The following is a 20,744-nucleotide window of genomic DNA, read 5'->3' on the forward strand; positions in this document are numbered from 1 at the left end:
GCACGGTTTTGTACATAGCTATCACAATGGAGAACCCATAAGCTTTTAAAAAACTAGTTTAGGTGCCTTTGCAGTGCTTATCTGTTAAGATTCCATTGCAGTGATTTTTAAGGAATAGACACATGATCTAAAGCAAAAAAAAAATATATCAGCAGTTAATGAAGGAGTACCTACCAACTGAGCTGTGACAACCCGCTGTGTATAAGTTCTGAAGTAAAATATTGGGAAATGGCATAAAATTAATATGTTGGGCTGCATCACTTTCTTACTTTGACTTCCAGTTCCTTACAGGCCATATCCATAGTTCCTGCAAAGTCAGTGGACACGTGTAAGCTTCTTACAGTTTGGACATGTGCTAGTTTTTCATCCTTTATGTTTTCATCTGCTTAAAAAGGTGCTTGATTTAAACTCTGCAGTGGTACGTTATTTTTTAAAATGAAATTGTTTAGCTTGGTTTTTAATGTGCACAGTTCATACTTTATGATAGCATAAGTCTGTCTTGAGAGTCGATTACCTGTGTCATGAGAGCTGCATTATCCAAGTATTTGACTCCTAGAGGGAGTGAATTTAGTGAGTTCTCAACAACACAAGAGCTGTGAAATAAGTTCTCTGCAGTTTATTAGACTTGACCTATTGAGTGCTTTGGAAAGCACTTGTTACTTCTATCGTCTTCATGTTGTTAAATGTGTAAATAGGCTTCTGCTTTGCTCTTTGCCTTTATAGCACAGCTAATGCACCAGAAGACGATGCTCCAACTAGATATTCCCGAACAGAGAGGACAACCTACAGCAGATACAGCAGGGATGCAAATTCTTCTGGAGGTTCTTTACCAAGTAATGCTTTGGAAAAGAGGGTTGAAGAACTTGAAAGGGTAAGTACCTGCTTGCCATACATCTGAAATGAAGTCCCTTTGAAACCCCATGGAGAAATTTGCAAGTAAAAGGTATAGAAATGATGCTAAATGGTTGAAGTACAGATAGGTATGCCAATAAAAATGTATAGAGTCAGACTGAGAAGAAAGTGAACTTTCTAATCACAAATGTTTAGTTTTCATTTGGTATACAACTGAGAAATAGTTAAGGTAAAGATAATACCCTTAGAGAGCCCCCTGTGATCTGTGTATTTCTCATGTATACCTCATGACACAAAGGGCAAATAACTTGGGGAAGGAGGGGCTCACTACCTGTTGAGAAAATTAGCAAGCCTGCTTCTAATCTCCTTCTTGCTTAGGATTTTTTTAATGTACTGAAGTATAAAAGTTAATTGCTATCCAGATGTTTATTAAAGTTTTAAACATTTAAAATACATATTTAAAAGAAAGTTTTCATTACACCAGACATTCTTCATACAAACAATTTTGAAAGAGTGTAATAATGTTAAAGCTGAGATTTTCACCTAAAACAGCATGTTGCTAAATAGAGTCATCTGTGTAATCTATTGCTGGCTTATCTGTCTTCTTTGAAGTGGATTTTTGTGGATAACTTGCCAAATATTCTTGCATTCATATGGATGAAAGTTACTAAGTAAACACAATATGAATAGATCTTTTTTTTAAAGGCTGAAAATAAAGCGTATTTTGTAGAAATTAGTATTTTTTTTCAGACTGGGGAAACCTGATTTGAGTGATGTGCACCATAATTCTCACTTCCAAAACAGCTTCCTTCTGAAATAATTTAATTGCCAGTGACACAGAAAATAGAGGAAGATTTAAGCGTTTTCTTTCAGTATCCTGAACCCTCATGTACTGAATTCCTACTGGACATCTTTATTTTTCCTCATATTCAGGCCCACAGATCTAACAGTGAGGCTTCATTCCTTGTTAACAGTAATAGACCCCCCAGCTCCCCAAAAAACCCAAATCAAACACAACACCAGCACTGTCCTACCAAAAAAAAAAAAGGGCAAGTAATCCTCCTAATATAACAGATTTGGAACCTGATACTTTACATATATTTACTTATATTTTGGGCTTCTATCCAATTTTGGGTTCATGCTTAAGTTAAATATTAATTAAAATATATCTGGACTCAGAGGTACCAAACTGGTTTGCTGTGGGTAAAATATTTTCTTAGACATGATTCTTAAGCTCCTTAAAATGTAAGGACTTGAAGATGTGGAATTACAGGTAAGCAGTGTGTGTGGGTTTTTCTTCTTTGTTTGTTTTAAATGCTAATAGCTTTAAACTGTCTCTTAAAACCAAAAATTACATTTCAAACTTCATTGCATATTCTGGTTTTAGGAACTTGCAAAGGAGAGACAGGAAAATGCGAGATTAATGAAGATGACACAGGATAAAGAGGAACTAATTGGAAAGCTGAAGGAGGAGATTGATTTATTAAACAGAGTAAGCACATACTTTCTTTCATGGTGCTGTATGTAAAAGGAGATAAAATCTCTGCATTCTCTGTGCTCTTTTTCAGGTGCCTGCATCCACTGAGCAAGGTCAGAAGAAATTAAATGTGGGGTTTTTATATAGTTGTTTAACTGTTCAAAAGGCATGCCAATAGCTTATATCTTTTACAGGTGACTTGTTTGTCATGGTTAACTTCTGTAAGTTGCGTGTTATTGGAATACCTGGATTTGTTGTTGCTTTAAGTGTTTGTAGAACCAGGTTATAAAAGCAAGACTTCCGTATTGCCTCTTCTTTCCCAATTCAGTACATAGCATTCCAGGAAATAATAAAGTTGGGGTTTTGACAGTTTTCTCAAGAAATTGTTACTTAGGACTTTTGTTAGACAAAATAATTATAGATTTAATTTCATTGTAGTGAGCTTTTAATTACTGATAATAGTGTAGATGATCTTAGAAAGTTTCAAAATAAGTGCTTTATATTCTGACACATATTCTTATACTCTTTGTTGTTGATCCCCAAGTAAAGGCAGAAGACGACAGGGCAGGAGACTTGGGCAAGCATCCCTCAGGCGAGGTGTGTAGGCCGGAGAAGAGGGGGTAGGAGAGTGAGACATGCTTGGGAATGGGACAGGATGAGAAGTCTTAAAGTTGATAGAAGAGAGTGATTTTAAGTCCCAGTTTTAAGGGCAATCTGGAACTGTTTCATAGAAGGGATAAGTGACTTCATCTTGCACTTACTGGCTGAGATGCAGAGCCTGGCTGTACTAGGGAAATGTGCTTCTGCTGGTCCAGTGCAGGTATTCCCATAAAAATACAGAAAAAGACAAAAAATCAGAACTGGCTTTTGTGAATACTGGAGTGAAGGGAGGCAATAACTCTATGTGCCTAGTGACAAACTGTCGTTTGTACTATTCATGTATAGCAAAGGAGGACACCAAATCTTTGCAAACTAATATAGGGGACTAAAGTAGCTGAGATTACTCTGAAACAGGTTTGTATTTTTGTATTTTTGTTTTTTAATAAAGAAAGTTGGAAGTTAATTCATAGGGTAAATGAAGTCTTGTCTGTTTTGGAGAGATTTCTGTTTTAATCTCATAATTGGTCTTTATGCTGTTCTTCCATTCTGCAAAGAATCTGTCACATCTAAGCCGATGACCTTATTACAGTCAAGGCAAGTGTTCATTCCTTCTACATAATGGATGGCAAAGCTACTTAATACTGCTGGTCACACCTGACTTCCTGACTCAGAGGTCAGAAAGAACAAATCAAAAGTACCTAAATCACTGACAGCTTGTTTTTTAGGACATGACTATTTGTAAGATTTGCTGTTCCAGAAACAAATTTATTTTCTTTTGCTGCTATAAGTTTGATGTCCTAAATTAAATCCCTCAAGCATCTGACTAGAAACCATCTTTCAGTGTTTGCAGTGAAGTCAAGCAGTGCCTGTGCCTTGCTTTTGTTGAAGTATGATGGCAATTTCTGCTTGTTGCACAGAAAGAAAACATAAACAGAGTATAGTCCTTCCAAAAAATTCTTTACTATAAAATGACTAAAATGGTACTGTTCCATGAGATGCACAAAGCCAATTTATTGGTGGTCGATAAATAATCTCTCTTAAATGCAGAAGAGAATGTTTTGGTTTGTTTTTTTCTCCATCAGGTCAGCATTTATCGTGGCTATAACATTGTCTGTTAGCTTAATTGCAGTGCAGGTTACTTATGTTTGCATCCCTTGGGGTTTTCCTAATGTTGAAATGGCTGCCTTTTGACTTTATGACCAGCCTAATAGTTTGTATTGCAAAAGTTTGAACCCATGTCTCAAGTGATGCTTCCATTGAAACAGATGCAGTTTTACTTTCTTTTTTAATAGCTCTTGGATTTATGACTGCTTCTATATTGGCTATCCCTGTGGATTTAGAAAGAGGAAAGATTTAGGATATTAAGCTACAGAAATACTGCATCATTCTCATGATGGAAGTTAACAGGGTAATCCTGTTTGCCTAAGGTTCACTGTCGTAACTGAGATCACGAGAACCAGCACTTGGGCATCCATCTGTTCTTCTTGGAATGTTACTCTGTAGACTTGGCATCAGTTGTGATCTTGTGCTGAGGTAAAAGGATGTCCCGAAGAATAAACTTTACTTAGTGAGCTAATGCAGAGATATTTTTAAAAGGTTCTGCTGGTAGGTAACCTAAGTAGTGGTCTTTAAATTTGACCATCTACGTGTTCGTGGTGTTCCTCCATCTTTTCTGTTAATCAACATATGAAGTTATTGCATGTTAGGTTGCACAGACATGGAAAGGATTTCAAGTCAAAGAGTCTAAATAACTTTTAAAAATGCCATTTCATTGCATAGCTTCTGACTGCTCAGCCGTCATATTTAAAGAAACACTCTTTCTAGAAGTTTCAGCCAGTTCGTAACCATGGATGTGTATCCTTCATGGGCAGGGATCTTGTGTTACATTTGAAAAACTCTTTTTCCAAGTATCCTGAAACTTCTTGGCAGACTTTTTGTCCTTTTAAGTAAATATGTCTATTTAATGTAACAATATAATTTTACTTAGATCAGTCAGTACATCACAAAGACACTTGAAGAGCATGAACTGCATTTATATTGAGAAACAGAAAAGGCTTTCTGCCATAAATGACATTCTTTCGCTCCAGTACATTAGCCACTAAAAGTATGTCTACCACGTTTTTTTGAAAGAAAGGGGTAATTGCTTCATAAAAACCTCAAATGTCTGAAGGGAAAGGCATCTCAAGACATTTAAATATTTGTAGGCTAAGTTCAACTGTCGACTAGTTTACACTTGGTCATCTCTGACCTCACTAAGATGTCATTTTAGTTAAATGGGTGTTTGGAGAGAGTCTGTCAGTGAGGATTTACGATCCAGTTAGTGTCAGTTGTGTAGTTGCTGGTTCCTTTGGTATGTGAAGGCCAAGCTTTCCTGCTCTTGCATGTTTTTTACTAATAAGCATGAATTAGTGTTGCAATTTTGAATAAGAAACTTTAAATCTCAGAGTGGCAAAAAACACCTGCATCTCTCCGTCCATTGTTTCTGCAGATATTTAAACTGCAATAGATATTTTTCCTGGCTCATAGTCAAGGAACTTTTACTTGTAATAATCTTTGGAATGTTATTTTTGTAGCTTAAACATCTCACAAACTTAATATTTTGAGTAAATTACAGGTATTTTAAGCGGAAGGTTTTTAGGTAAGCTTTAATTGAGGCATCTGATGGCTAGGTTTAATAACAAGTTCAAACACAGTATTATAAATGCTGAAGTAAAAAAATAACATTTTATTGGAAAAGTGTTGTCCCTTCCATCTGATTATTGATCTGAACTGCACAAGAAAGAAAATCGACTGTGTTTCATACAGTTACATGGTAAACTGTATTTATAGTAGCTATCCACCAAAACTTTTCATGTTTAGATGTTTAAGTCACTAGTATATGTTATGTCGGAGTGGTCAAATGCTTTTCCTGGAAGTCATTCATCCTGTGGTGCAGCATTACATCTGTGAGGCAAAGAGGAATTTCTGCTGGCGATTTCTTGATTCCCCATTACAAAACCAACAGAATAATTGCAAATTATTGCAATTCTGGATTCTGGCTTGGCAAACTGAAGAGGCTTTTAAAGATCATTGTATTGATTAAACACAACAGCTCCAGCGTGCACTTCTGGAACGGCCCCACTAGAAAGAAACGAGACAGGAGGCTCCTGTATGTCAAACACTTTCGAAGAACTTGAAAGAACAAGAGAGAGAATATATTTTCTCTACTGTTTTATGTTTAATCCAGCATGGCAACAGTAGGGTTTTCCACACTTAAGGGCATCTAAGATCTCTAATGAGAGTCCTGGTTCTTCCTCTTCTGCCTTCCTTTCATTTTCCTCCTTAAAAGTGCTGTCATTGAGGTCACTCTTCTGTTTCTTCATTTTTTCATTCTCATTCTGTTTCTTTGATGGGTTTTTTGGTACAGTAAAATTATTTTTACTGAAGTAATGCTTATATTAAACAGCCAATTTGACTGGTTTCCACTTTAAAGGCTTGAAAAGATTTGGTAGGAAGTGAAGAAGTGCAATGGAAACTGGGTAAATATGGTAACTGGTGGAAAAGGGATAGACATTTGGGGTGGGAGCAATCTATTTTAAGCACCCATTATTACTGTGTGTGCTATCTGTTCTTTCAGTAGCAGTTTAGACAAAGGTTCCAAAATGCCTGTTCAGGCACTACTTTCTCTCAAAAATTTGATACTCGATTTAACACACAAAGCAGGTTGTCTTGCAGTAATAAGCAGTGATGTGTGTATGTGAGTGGGGCAGATGCAGACAAGTAGAGTCTGGGGAGCAGAAGCAATAACTGGCTAATATGCTCTCCGTATATGCCAAAAAATAATCACACGCATCCTATTTTGGTTCCTTGACGCATTAATTCCTGCTGTAACTTTAGTTTTGATTATGTTTCCATTTAAAGGTGCTTGTACATGTGAATATAACATTAATATTTTGTAATTACAGTAACACTTGGAAAAAGTCTGGTTTAACAGATTTAAGAGTAGCTACTGTGACACTAATTCTTCTCAACCTCAACTTCTTCATTTCAGAGCTGAGATTCTAAATTCCTGTTGCACCTAATCGAGAGTTTGTATTCATGGCTTTTTCCTTTCACAGGACCTAGATGATATAGAAGATGAAAATGAACAATTGAAGCAAGAAAATAAAACCCTCTTAAAAGTTGTTGGACAGCTGACAAGGTAGAAGATTCAAGCCTCAATGAGGAAAGATTTAAAAACTACTGATTGAACATTAAGGTCAATATAGTAATACTTCCTGTGTTGCAGTATGTTATAATAACTGTGTTTATATTTATTGTTAGGAAACGAGATGAATGTTTATTTTCATAGTATTTTCTTCTTCATTCAATGAAATGGCATCAAATCTGGGGTATATTTTTAGCTTGCTTTTCATGTAAGAATAATGAAAATTTTGGACATATTTTGGAATATTACATTCAAAAATATTTGGGTTTTCTATCTTCAGGCTACACCTGGATAAATTACAGTAATTTAAAATTCATAGCACCAAGGTCACTTTCAGTCCACGTGGGTGTATATTTTTTAAATGAATGGGAGCAATACGTATAAGCTTTGTTTACACAGATCCAAAATATATATTTTGGTAAATATTTCATTTTTGTTTAAGCAGCTGTAAAGTGGATGCCTTATTACTGATGTATAACATTTTGCAGATCGATTACTTGCTCTGAAACTCTTGTACATTGAGGTTTTTTATCGTATCTGAAAGACTGACAGTAGTAGAGAGTAGCTTTCTTTTTTCTGTATAACAGTATTCTGGCAGGAAGCAGAGATTTTATTAAAAAAAAAAAGAAAAAAAAAGAAAAAAAAGACAAAACCAAAAAACAATAAACTACCTGTGGTATCAGCATTAATAAGTTCTTAGAATCATCTTGAAGTTGTGCACTGCAGTTTATTTTAAAGCTGAAATGCAAGTTTGCTGTCAGACAGGAAGTTTGTTTGCTGTGTTGAGAATTCAAAAAAAGCCTGGAGCTTTCATTTTAGCAAAGACAGGTTTGCAATACTCTTCTACTTAAGTTGTCACCTTAAAATTCGCAGTGATCATAACCAATCTGAGGGTTTCTATGTTTTCATTTTTTAAGCTGGGTGAAAATTTTTGTATATAATGAAGTGCAGAGGCATACAAGTGATTCATACCCTTTTGAAACATCAAATGATTTAAGAAAACCTTTTATCCTTGATTTTAAACTAACAAGTTGTTTAAAAAGTGTCTGTTTAGATGCTACAATGCAGTTATGGCTGTGTACTGATTCCTCTATAACACGATAGTAGGCAGAATTTTCGTTTTACATTGACCACAGACAATTATCTTCTTAAAATTCTAGTTAGGCTGACACTTCCTGTACTTTATTTTGTCTTAGTACAGCTCATTTTTCATTCCCATTCAGAATACATGTCATTTGAGTCAGGACACTAAAAACGAAAACACTTTGAAGAGTCCAGGCTTTTTCTTAACCATTTTGAAGTTTGGTGTCAGAAAGTTGCATGCATATAGTTTTTGTTACCTTAAAACCTAAAAGCAACTTCAATATATAATAACGATCACCTTTTCAGATTTGCTAATTGTTTTCATAATGTGTGTTTAACGACTGTAAGAGTTTCTTAAATTTAAAATCCAGGTATTCCTGTTAATGCCTTGGATTATTTTGGATCTAGGATAGGTTCTTTTGCATTTGTATATTTTAATGAGGAGGAACTTCTCAAAGCTTCAAAGTATTCTTCAAGACTTCTATTCCAGGATGCCTTAATGTTTTCCTTCACAGTGGATGAGAAACCATGGGAGACCATTTAAAACCTTTACTCAGGGGTATAAATGGTATGGGGGGGTGTGTAGGCCCTTGAACTACGATATACACCAATGAATATTGCCTTTAATATCATTATAACAGTATGAAGTCCCTTAATTTATCAGTGTCATGGAATTAAAAATTGGAAGCAATAAAAAATCAGTTGAGATGTATGTCTTCTAAATAAATATGAAATTTTCTCTGGAAGCAAATCTGATTTCCTTCTCTGTGTACTAGGTAGGAACATACATACTGATTTATGGCATGGAATGTCAAACATACTGAAGCATCATTAAGGAGTTAATGCAGAATACACACATACACACATATATTGATATGAAGTTGTAAATGAGATATTTCATAAACTGTATTTCACAAAGATTTTAAACCAAAGAACAATAACAACAAAGAACATAAACAAGAATTACTTGCCTTCTTATTACCTCTTCTTGGTTTGCATATGTCTTGGCTTAAATTTGGCAGCGCTAAGGTCATCCAGCTGACAGGAGTATTTGGCAGAAGTACTTCTGATACTCCACCTTGAAAGGGGCATTGGCAAGTGAAGTTTCCAAATATTTGAAACCAGTAACGACTCAGGCAGAACATGTGAACAAAGGAGCTGTTGGGAACTCACAGATAAAGTACCTCAGGGCATTATTGTTGTGTATTATTATAGAAATGTAAAGCTCTTCATGGTTTTAAAAATTACCATAAATTGTATGTTGAAGCATAACTCTTCTGCTGACAGTCTGGAAGATTTAGATGGCTTTTTGGAAAAAAGTATGTCAGTAACAATTCATTATCACATTATCAGGCTCTTGGGAGAAGTTTAGTAGTTTCTAGGAAAAACGTTGTGTTACATAGAATGTTAATAATTGTCTAGTCAGTTACTTGCCATTGTCATTTCATTTCAGTAGCGTACTCTTAGAGTCAAGCTCAAACCTAGAATAAATTTTTATCCTAGGTGATCTGAAGGTGTTAAATTTCCTATTTACCAGCAATTCACTAACCCATGTCCACGTCCTTGCCAGTCCAACACACTGATTGTTCTCAACTGTGTGATTTAAAAGTGGGGAGAATGCTGGAAGTGGGAACCCTCCTCACTTGGAAAGGCTAGATGAGTCCTGAATGAATCTGGGTATTAATGTACCTAGGCTTAATCAATGTACTAGGGCTTGTGGAGGGTGTTAGTATGGAATATTAACTGTATAGGCAAGACTCTCGGAGATTTCCAAACATTCATGTCTTAAAAGTCAGGCCGAACCACTTAGGTCTAGCATCTCTGTTTCGGAGTCACTTGGGTCATCTAGGAAATCTGAACAGGAAAGTACTCCCATTGACTAGAGCAAATAGAGCATCCTTTTTTTCAAAATACTTTAATAACGAGCAGCACGATTCTTGTTTTGATAATGCACAATGATACTCCCGTTACAGTCACATACTGTTGTATAGAAAACATATACTACATCCAGAGGTGAAGGTTAAAATTGTGCAGAAATATGTTTATAATTGATAATATACACTAATTTTTGTGGCATTTATTCCCTAAAGAAATTCGACCATATATAAATGTTGGTGATTTTTACAAGGACATTCAAAATGGTTCATTTTTCATTTTTTAAGTAACACAGTTGCCATGTTTAAGTTCAGTGTTACTTAATGTATATATTAACGGAAAGACTCCAGTCTGTGTTTGCAAATGGGAGGTTTTTTCTGTCTTTAAAGCGAGAATGTCTTGGTTAATTACCAGATTTGTGTTTACATCTTCAGAGATTAATTATTTCTGTGTTAGATTGGCTCTGAGTTTGAGAGGTGGAGTGAGAAAAGAGGGTAACAAGAAATAAATCAATAACATCCAAAGTAGCGAGTATAACATAATGGTTTTTGATTTTTTTTTTTAAATTCAGTTGTACTGAGAATTACCGGTGGGAAGATTTGTGATTGGTATAAGCGCTACAAATATATAGGGGTTTTAGTATGTTGGAAACAACTGATTAACCTACATCAAAGCTCTTTTCAACTTGTCTGGTATCGTTACAGCTTGGAGACTTGCTACTGTAAGAGAGACCAAAGGGAATACTGGAGATCAAATTACTTTTTAACATTTTGCTAGGAGAGCAGTTAAGAGTGTCTTCAGCTATTTTATCGTTTTCTGTAAGTTCTTTGTGAATATTTGCAGCTTGAATTGAAACAAATCAGTATTAGTAGCCAAGAGGAAAACTAATTATTGGGAAATAAATACATGAGCAATAACTATGGATGCCATTAACATATGACTGAGTGCCAGTATTTCTTGGGCTCAGACCCTTTATGAAGATGTCAGTAGAATCGGTCCACTTGCATCAGTATTAGTGATAAACATCTGACATTATTAATAAGAAACAAATACTTTAGTTGGAGAAAATGCCATTGCAAGCCATGACTTAAAAACTTAGTACAATTTAAAAAATTATGCTGGTGCATGTAGCTGCTGAGACTGAGGGGCTAAGGATTATACTTTAAAGTTTTGTTAAAAATGAAACAAATGACTTCTGGATCTTATCATTTAATTTGATAGAGAAATTCACTACAGATCTGTTCCATGCCAATCATTCTGGTGTCAATACCTGCAGAAGGTATTGACGCTAGTGTTTCTAGAAGTATTTCTAATTCTGTTATTAAACATTTCTTTAGGACTACTTAAATATATCCAGGACTAAAAGGACTTTGATATCTATTTTAGCAGCATTCATGATCTTCCAAGTATGTTGACGTACTGTAGCAGATCTCTGTCTACCGTTTCTCCTCGTACTGTAGCAGATGTACATTACCTTGTTAATTTAATCTTTTTGCCTTTATTTCTGGATTTCTGGTGTAACTGTTCTTGTTCAGGGCTAGTTGTGATTTTTTTCTGTTCTGGAAAAGTTATGATAGTTGAGTTTTCCGCTGAAAATAGTCTCATAATGTGGAGTCTTTTTTAAAAAATATCCATTTTATGCATTTAGAAAGTTGAAGCATCATTAAGCTATAAATAACTAGATACCCGTTTTAGTTTTGAACATTGACTAGTTGTGATATTGTTTGTGATATCAGATTAAAAATGATGTTGAGATTCTTACTATTGCAGGTAAAAGATACGTGTTTAATCTAACAATAAAGACTGTGTGCCTTTGTCCAAATAAAACAAAAGTATTTTTAATCCAGGCTGGCTACTTATTGTGTTTTAAGGATAATTAATATTGTCTGACTAACTGCTAGAATTATTTTTACATTGAGTTTCAGTTATTTAAGTGTGCCTGTGTTTGCACACACACAAGAGAGAAATCTGCGTATTTTCACCACACTAATTGTCCGCTTTGGGAATGCAGCGAGTATCCTCCCATGAATTAGATGGAAACGACCTTTGCCCGTACTTCAAAGCTGAAGTACAGCCCTTCTCGGGAAAACGTACCGAAAGATGTTACAGTGCTACTTCTACAAATGAAGTGACTTCACAATAGATTTAATTGCTGAAATTTCTATATGAATGCATGTTCTCTTCTCCTGCGCAGGCAGAATCATTAAAGGCGACCTGCAGGCCGCATGTAATGAAAACAAATGGATCATCGGTAAATACCAGTGAGATAATAACTTTTTAAGAAAACAACTCAAAACATAAATACCATAAGAAACCAGGCACTGAACACCATGATACCATTATGGATAAGGATGCTATGAGCATTTGCACTTGGTAAATTTTAAAATTGTAGGTGAATTCAGTTTAGGACTATTACTCCTACAATTGACTTCCTTTATGGAGGCCCAGTGGCTGTCAGACTCTGTTTGAAAATACAAAAGTCTGTCCTTCAGTTTTTGCCTTTGGCATTTTAGGTTATTCAGTCTTGCTGGGAAATGTTAGCCCAGTACAGAAGTGCCTGGTCCATGCTCCTCCTGTAGTGTCTGAACTTGCTGTACAAAATAAACCTGATCTTAGCACTTGTTCTGTTTTCCTGTGGATGTTCTAATTTTTCTTTCATAGCACGTCTCTTCCTTTCTCTTTTGTAATTTTTATATCTTCTTGTTTTCCTTGTTCTGCTAGAACCTTCAAGTGGTATCTATAAAGTGTAACAATGTCCATGAAACTATTCTTTGCTGGATTTTTCCCTTTCTTATACAGACCTCAAATATTTGTATGAGAAAATTTTCTCAATTGGTGAAGAATTACACTGTGGAATGTACTGCAGCTGCAAGTTGCTCTGGGACACCAAGAACTTACCACGGTTTTGAGAGAGATTGAATATTGATGTGGATATTGAGGTGATCCAATGGCCTAGTTATACCATAAAAATTTCTGTTAGTCTCCCACTGTTAGAAATGAGAAGGAAACCTTGTAGGAATATCACATGTGAGAGTGATGTTGACATATGGACAGCAGTTGGGCAGGAGCAAACAACAGGGATATATCTTTCTGATGTGTATCTAACAGTCCCAAATTGCACAATTCTCTATGGAGATCTCGTGGGTTTCCACTAACACCTCCAGGTTGGCAGCCGAGAGCTTCTAGCCCAGTGGTGACAACCCTTTGGGTGCGGGAACTGATGCTCCCATTTCCCTTGGTGACCCTGGAGCAGCAAGCTCTCATTCCACAGCCTGTAGCCAGAGTCTCTCTTGCTGGTGTCTCAGTAGGGATTTCTGTTTAAGCAAAACTGACTGGCAACTTCTGGATTCACTCAAGACATTTGAAGTAATATTAAGCATTTGACATGTATTTAGTATTTTATTAGGAAAGGAGTGGAGTCTTCTATACCATGTAAAAAACCAGTGCTTCAGTTTCTTGGGCAACGTCAAGTCCCTTAGGCCTTTTCTTGAAGTGAAAGTTGCGGCCTCCAGTGAAGACTTTTTAATCTCAACACCTTTAAATTGGGCTCATTTTATAGTCTGATGGGGATACTTACAAACTCAAAACCTCCAGGCTTTCTTTTAACAGACACTAAAAGATAAATGTCTTTGGAAAAGTTCTAGGAGCAGATTTGAGGGTTAAGGGCTTTATGATCAAAAGAAATCTCTTAAGTCCTTGTTCACCTGGTTAAAGAAAATCTGGCTAAAAAGACAAAACCCAGCAGCGTTTCTGAGGGACCAGCTTGGTAGTTACTAATGGACTTCTGGGAAACACAATAGTCTCTGCACACCAAAGTCCTGCAAGTTGCTTAATGTAGCAAAGATTAACAGCAGAGTTCTAGAAATGCCTGACTTATATTTTCTACTGTTTTGGGCCAAACCGTGCAAAGCGTGGTTAGTATGTAGTGATGGGATTGTAGTGGATGTTGCAAATGTGAGTAAGAAAAGTGAGATTCTCTTTCTTTTTTATTAATATTTTAGCCTTTCTTCAAGAAGTGTGTCAGTGATGTTAATTGCTGAGAGACTTAACAGTGAATTTTGGCAATAATTGCATAAGTTTTAGAATCTTTGAGGTAAAAGCTGCCATCTTCATTATGCTTAATTAACACCTTTGACTTACAGGTATTTGTTACGCGGTAAAGATCTATTACAGATAACAAAAGATAAAAGCCCTGTCGATATTGCAGAGATGATAATCCACGTCTACCCTTATTTTCAATCAATATGCTATAAATTTTAAAGAATATTAAATAGCATAGGTATCAAACTTTGTTTTGATACCTGGAATTTCTTTAATAAGGGAGGTAATGAAAATATATGCTTGTTTGGTGCTACTGCTCTGCCTTTTTTTCTGGTAAACAGAAATCCTATTGGAGATGAACTGGTTCTATAATTGATCTTCTCATTGTTGACTTCTTGAGGTGTTACAGCTAATTAATTCCATGCTTTCTAAAACAGCAAAAGGATGCACTTATAATTTGGTGACAGCAAAAATGAGAACTTCATCTCTGCGTAGTCTTTTAGAGAGAGGAACTGAAGCAATTTTTATGGGTTTCCATTGATGAAATGACCCAAAGGTATTTAGGTATTATGGGCTCATTCAATAAGCCATTGCGTATCTCATGCAACAAAGCAGCTTTAACTCTTGTCCTTCCCTTGTACCAGGCTATTTTCTAAGAACCCAAAGCATAACTTAAAAGAAAAACAGTGCTTTTCTGTTGCACAAGATTCTATTTGAAAAAACTGCAACTTGATAACTGGCATCTTGACACCGTCTGGAAATCAGGTTTTGTAGTCTGAGAGCCTTTGGAATGAAATCTTTGTTTTTTCTCTCCCTCAGAAATGTTAATCTCTGCTTTTGCCTGGAGGCTCGTTACAACAATGATGCATTTTGGAGTTTAAAATTTTGATTGCAACAGTGTAAGTGTGGTTACAGCCAGCTACCAAATATATTTAATGGGTGGGGACAATAAAACCACTGAAGCTTTGCAAGTTGAGACTCTCTAGAAATAACTCTCATATTTCTCTGTGAAGCAATTATATAGAAAAAGCTAATTGTTCCCAGCTGAATCACTCTTTCTTCCCATTTAACTGCTTCTGCTCACTATAGTTCTGTCATAAAATATCACTTAAAACCTCTTGTAATTGTATTATTCTGGCTTTCTATGAGAAAAAACTGACCACTTTTAATTTTCACTCTCCAGATTCTAGGATTTATAAAGGTGACTGAAGGCAGGGAGAAAAATATGGGAAAATGCCTGGGTTGAGACTGTGCAGGATGGAATATCAGGGAGAGGAATAAGAGTGTCGGGGTGAAGAAAATCTATGTTTTGTCCAACACTTTTTTTCACAGTTTTCAACAAGAAAAGGATAACAAGCCGAATTAATTTATTTTATAAGGAACTAAAAATGATTATGGCTTTCACAGCAATATACTGTTTTTGCAAGAAAAATGTGATCTCCAGCCCTTTATTTGCTTTGCACAAATACTTAAAAATATGGAAAGTCCACAGAACATTGTGGATTGCAAACTGGCTGAAGGAAAGAAGCCAGAGAGTCGTGATCAATGGGGCTGAGTCTAGTTGGAAGCCTGTATCTAGTGCAGTGCCTCAGGGGTCAGTACTGGGGCCAGTATTATTCAATATATTCATTGATTATTTGGATGAGGGAATAGAGTGTACTATCAGCAAGTTTGCTGATGATACCAAGCTGTGTCCTTGTGGCCAGGAAGGCCAATGGCATCCTGGGGTGTATTAGAAGGGGGGTGGTTAGTAGTTCGAGAGAGGTTCTTCTTCCGCTCTACTCTGCCCTGGTGAGACCACATCTGGAATATTGTGTCCAGTTCTGGGCCCCTCAGTTCAAGAAGTACAGGGAACTGCTGGAGAGGGTCCAGCGTAGGGAAACAAAGATGATTAAGGGAGTTGAGCACCTCCCTTATGAGGAAAGGCTGAGGGAGCTGGGTCTCTTTAGTTTGGAGAAGAGGAGACTGAGGGGTGACTGTATTAATGTTTATAAATATATAAAGGGTGAGTGTTAAAGGGATGGAGCCAGGCTCTTCTCGGTGGCAACCAACAGTAGGACAGGGGGCAATGGGTACAAACTAGAACACAAGAGGTTCCAATTAAATTTGAGAAGAAACTTCTTCTCAGTGAGGGTGCCAGAGCACTGGAACAGGCTGCCCAGGGAGGTTGTGGAGTCTCCTACTCCGGAGACATTCAAAACCCGCCTGGACGCCTTCCTGTGTAACCTCATCTAGGTGTTCCTGCTCCAGCAGGGGGACTGGACTAGATGATCTTTTGAAGTCCCTTCCATTCCCTGTCATTCTGTGATTCTGTGAAAGAGAAGATTTCCACACTTGAAGAAATCCAAATTCCTATTTAAAATCACAGCTTCGATCATATCTTTCCTAGAGCATGGTAGGCTGTAGATGAGTAGGCAGAAATTTTGAACGTTGCTTTTCAAATATTGCATCATTCGTGGTACTACTGCGGTAATGTCAGTTAGTATGTTTGATGATTTGGAGAATGTGTTGGGCTTGCCCCAGGCATTTACATCTCTAGCGGAAATGCGATAAAGCCGATTCTCAGGATATGGTGGGAGCCCCTTGCTGAAAATCCTGGACCATATGGGGGAATTCTGATTTGCTTGCATCTGAGAGCCCTCCTGCTGCATCCTGCAGATTTAAATACAACAAAGTTGTCTTCAGCAACTGCTGAGAGATTTATGAAAAAAAAAAAAAAGAAAAAAGACAGCTGTCTTTGTAGTATACCTGATAAGTACATGCAAGTGTTACAGATCAACATGGTTTTATAAGTCTTTTAAAAAGCACATTGATTATAATTTTACTGAGTTAAGTCATTAAGTATATTTAAATGTAATTCACTCTGCCTGTCTGGTCTAAAGTGGTGGTGCTTGTATGAATTTTTAAAAACACTTAAAATTATTACAAACCTATATATCACAGAATCACAGTATGTTTGGGATTGGAAGGGACCTCAAAAGATCATCTAGTCCAATGCCCCTGCTGGAGCAGGAATGCCTAGGTGAGGTCGCACAGGAACATGTCCAGGTGGGTCTTGAATGCCTCCAGAGTAGGAGACTCCACAACCCCCCTGGGCAGCCTGTTCCAGTGCTCTGGCACCCTCACTGAGAAGAAGTTTCTTCTCAAATTTAAGTGGAACCTCTTGTGTTCCAGCTTGATCCCATTACCCCTTGTCCTATCATTGTTTGCCACCGAGAAGAGCCTGGCTCCATCCTCATGGCACTCACCCTTTATATATTTATAAACATTAATGAGGTCACCCCTCAGTCTCCTCCAAACTAAAGAGCCCCAGCTCCCTCAGCCTTTCTTCATAAGGGAGGTGCTCCACTCCCTTAATCATCTTTGTTGCCTTATATATCACAGAGTTATGTTTACAAGGTTAGAGTGATATTTTAGAACTGAAAACCTTTGTATTGAGGTGCTTCCTTACATCCATTTAAATAGCTTTACTTCCTTGAAATATTAACTGTTTTGTTATAGGAGATGCTAGCTAGAATTAGCAGTTTGCTGCTGGTGTAATGATGCATCATTTTTTAATACTAAAAATTTTAAGCCAAAAATTGGTGGCTTTAAAGTCATGTTCCTGCAAGAAGTGCAGTGCTAATTAAGTATATTATAAGTAATACCTAAAACTACTTAAAAATTAAGTAAAAAAAAACATTGTTTACATTTTCCTACTTTATTATTCAGTAACATTAATTACTCACTTTCTTCATCTGTTTCACTGAGAATTCATATGTTTTGTTTTGATTGATCGGCATGGAAAAGGATACTCCTCTGGCTGCACTTAATTGTAAAAGCCCAGAACTGGGTAAGGATCTCAAAAGAGGTGCTTTTTATTTATATTTCTTATTTATCGGTCTTATAAAGCAGCTGTTGCAGTTCTGTAAGCATGCTCTCCACTGAGGAACTCTCTGCATAGGAATCACATCCTCTTTGGTTGGCAACCTGTCCATTGACTTTTTTAATGCTGTTAATATTGTAGCTGAGGCAGCTGAGAGCAGAAAGAATCGCTCTGGCTTCCTTCTGTGGGAGTGGATTCTGATATTTGGAAACTGTTCCTGGCAATAACTGGGTAACTTACTCCACCAGTAGAAGAAATTGGATTGTGATTTGGGATTTGTAGTAAGAAGTGGAAATGTTCAGTGGTTCAGAGGCAGCGGTGGCCAGCGGGTGTTCACAGGGACCTCCGTAGCGCAGAGTAATACACTGTCCTGAATTTTGGTAACTGAGATCCACAGTGAGGTTGTAAACTGAGTGTAAGCTCAGATGAGAGGTACAAGAGTTACTCAAAGTAGAAACTAAACTCCTGTTTCCAAAAGTGTGTTGCTGAAATGGATGGATAAAGCTGATATCTTTGGCTTTCTGTTCTGTAGGTAAGTGAAGATGTGGATGACTTCTCAGGTGTTTTGCTTTTGTGCTTCTGTCTAATCTATAAGTAAAGAAAAACTCAAGCTTTTCAGGTCTGTCACTTCAACTATCCTTTTTTCTTAACAGCGCTGAATTAGTCCTTTTGACACTTCAAACAAAGGCAAGCAGATCTCATCTGACTCCTTGAGTAGATGGTAGATGAGTGTAATTGTCTTTTTTTCTTCGTCTAATTTTATTCTGTCACCTTGTTGATACCTCTTGAGATTTTTAGTGCTTAAGATGAAATACAGTTCAGTTTACATTCTAAATCTAGGGAAGGTTATCCCAACAGATTACTATTTACCTCTGCACTTGGAATGTTCTGTGTATTTTACTCATTTTCTAATGCCATGGAGGCAAAACCACTTAGCTGGCGGGTTCAGGAAATGCCTCTGTTGATGCTGCCAAATACTCAACATTTGGATGTATTAGCAATCTTTTCTGGCCCCATGCTGCAGCCAGAGCTGTGTGATTGCAGAAAGTAAACAACTGAAGTACCTATGCAGGGAGCTACAGCTATAGGTAAGCACTTAGTGTTTGGGTTTTTTCCTCTCTGGGGCCATGCACTAGATGAATCGCTGTGCTGCCCACTAAGCTGCAGCCAGACAGCTGAACCGACATATTTCGGGGCAGTATCATTAACCGAGTGCTGATACGAAAAGGCACCCGACAGGATGAATCAGCTCCCATTTATTTGCAAATTGGCAAAACGTCATGTTCCTCCTCTGCTCTTCCTTTGTTAAAATTTTTGCCCGTTTTTCTCGTCGCTCTTTTGCAAATAACAGCGTGTCCCGATACCGAGAAACAGGAAGGTTTTACAGCAAAGTCACCTAGTGATTTATCAGCTGCCTTGTGCGGCACTCAGACGCAGGATGCAGTTTACTAGGCGTTGGCACCAAGAAGAATTTCTCCTCCTTGTAACCTGGCAAGACGCCATATCTCCTCACCAAAGAGACTGAAACAAAACATATTTCTCCTCATCAGTATGCAAGAATTAAAATAATAAACCGTTTTGAGATCTTGGCAAGCGTTACTTTGGATTTTAATGAACTTTGGTCAGCTCTTAAGTGATAATTAAATCACTTTGAATAAAGCATCCGAATTTGAAATCATGGGCAGAACTCTTTTCCCCCTGTTTTGTCCCCTGCATTGCATTACGTTATTTAGCTTGTTAGGCGTTCTTGGTGCTTGCAAGAAGAGATAAAATGACACTCTGAAGAATATTTCTTGTGGTGCTTATGAAATCAGACCTCTGTAAAACAATATCCCAATGAGCACGGAATATTAGGCCTATTTCCAAAATAGAAAAGGAAACGCTCTTATTAAGCACAAGCTCCGAGTGAGTCATGTTCTGCCTGGTGAGTCGCAAAGACCGAGTACGTGTGTACATTTTTTATGGACGTGGCTCTGGGATTTCAACCCTGGGGTGGGCCGCTGCAAGGCGGGCAAAAACAGGCCTCTGCTTCAAATTCAGTGTCACCCCGTTGGAGACAAGGCTGGGTGTTTTATTTTTTCACCTTTCTGGCTATGCTTTTTATGCTGGTAGACGTCACTGCAGGTCTGCTGCAGTATATTGTTTTGTTTGTGTGTCGAGAGTTTAGGGTGTGTCGGCGAGAGATGGGGAGGCAAGCAAAGGTCAGGCCGGATGGCAGGTAGGGACCGAGGCGCTGGTACGCACACCTGCATGGAGTGTATTTGTACGAGATGATGGTATTTGGCTTGGGAGGGGAAAAGGCAGTGCTGTTTGGTTGATACGTTGGCATGGGAATAGTTATCACAGTAGCTAGGCTGTGCTGAACCTGTGGAAAACATCATCATTTAAAAACAAGTCCTTATGCGTACCGATTTTGTCTTCCCTTTTATTTCTCTGGTGCAACAGAGCGATGGGGTGCAGAGGAAGCAGAAAGGGGCAGAAAGTGGGGTCAGAGAGCAGGACGTCGCAGACAGGCTTTGAAACAAATGCGGGAGGAGGGTGGCTGGAGCCCTCTTGCCAGCAGACAGCCTGTCCCAGCGCTCAGCAAAATAACAGCAGTCAACCAGAAAGGCATCCAGACTATGGGCTGTGAAAGGTGAGAGCCGGGAGGTTCTTCCTTTTCAGGCAGATAAGCTTTTAAAGGCTACAGCTTTTGTCAGTTTTCAGCTGATTAAAAAAAATAATTATATATATATATATATATATGTATACACACACATATATAC

General features: G+C 37.5%; 1 protein-coding gene across 1 annotated transcript in view; it reads left to right on the forward strand.

The window, feature by feature from the left end:
* The window catches only part of PAWR (pro-apoptotic WT1 regulator), a gene marked incomplete at its 3' end in the record, with an annotated part of 76,855 nt that extends 69,742 nt beyond the window's left edge, over positions 1-7,113 (forward strand). The window contains exons 4-6 of the mRNA XM_080361942.1: positions 724-871; positions 2,240-2,344; positions 7,027-7,113. Coding sequence (XP_080218068.1) covers positions 724-871; positions 2,240-2,344; positions 7,027-7,113 — 340 coding nt within the window. The remainder of the gene's footprint in view (positions 1-723; positions 872-2,239; positions 2,345-7,026) is intronic.
* Between the last annotated feature and the right edge of the window lie 13,631 nt (positions 7,114-20,744).

This window comes from Nesoenas mayeri (assembly GCF_963082525.1).
Source record: "Nesoenas mayeri genome assembly, chromosome: 1".
Taxonomy (NCBI): Eukaryota; Metazoa; Chordata; class Aves; order Columbiformes; family Columbidae; genus Nesoenas; species Nesoenas mayeri.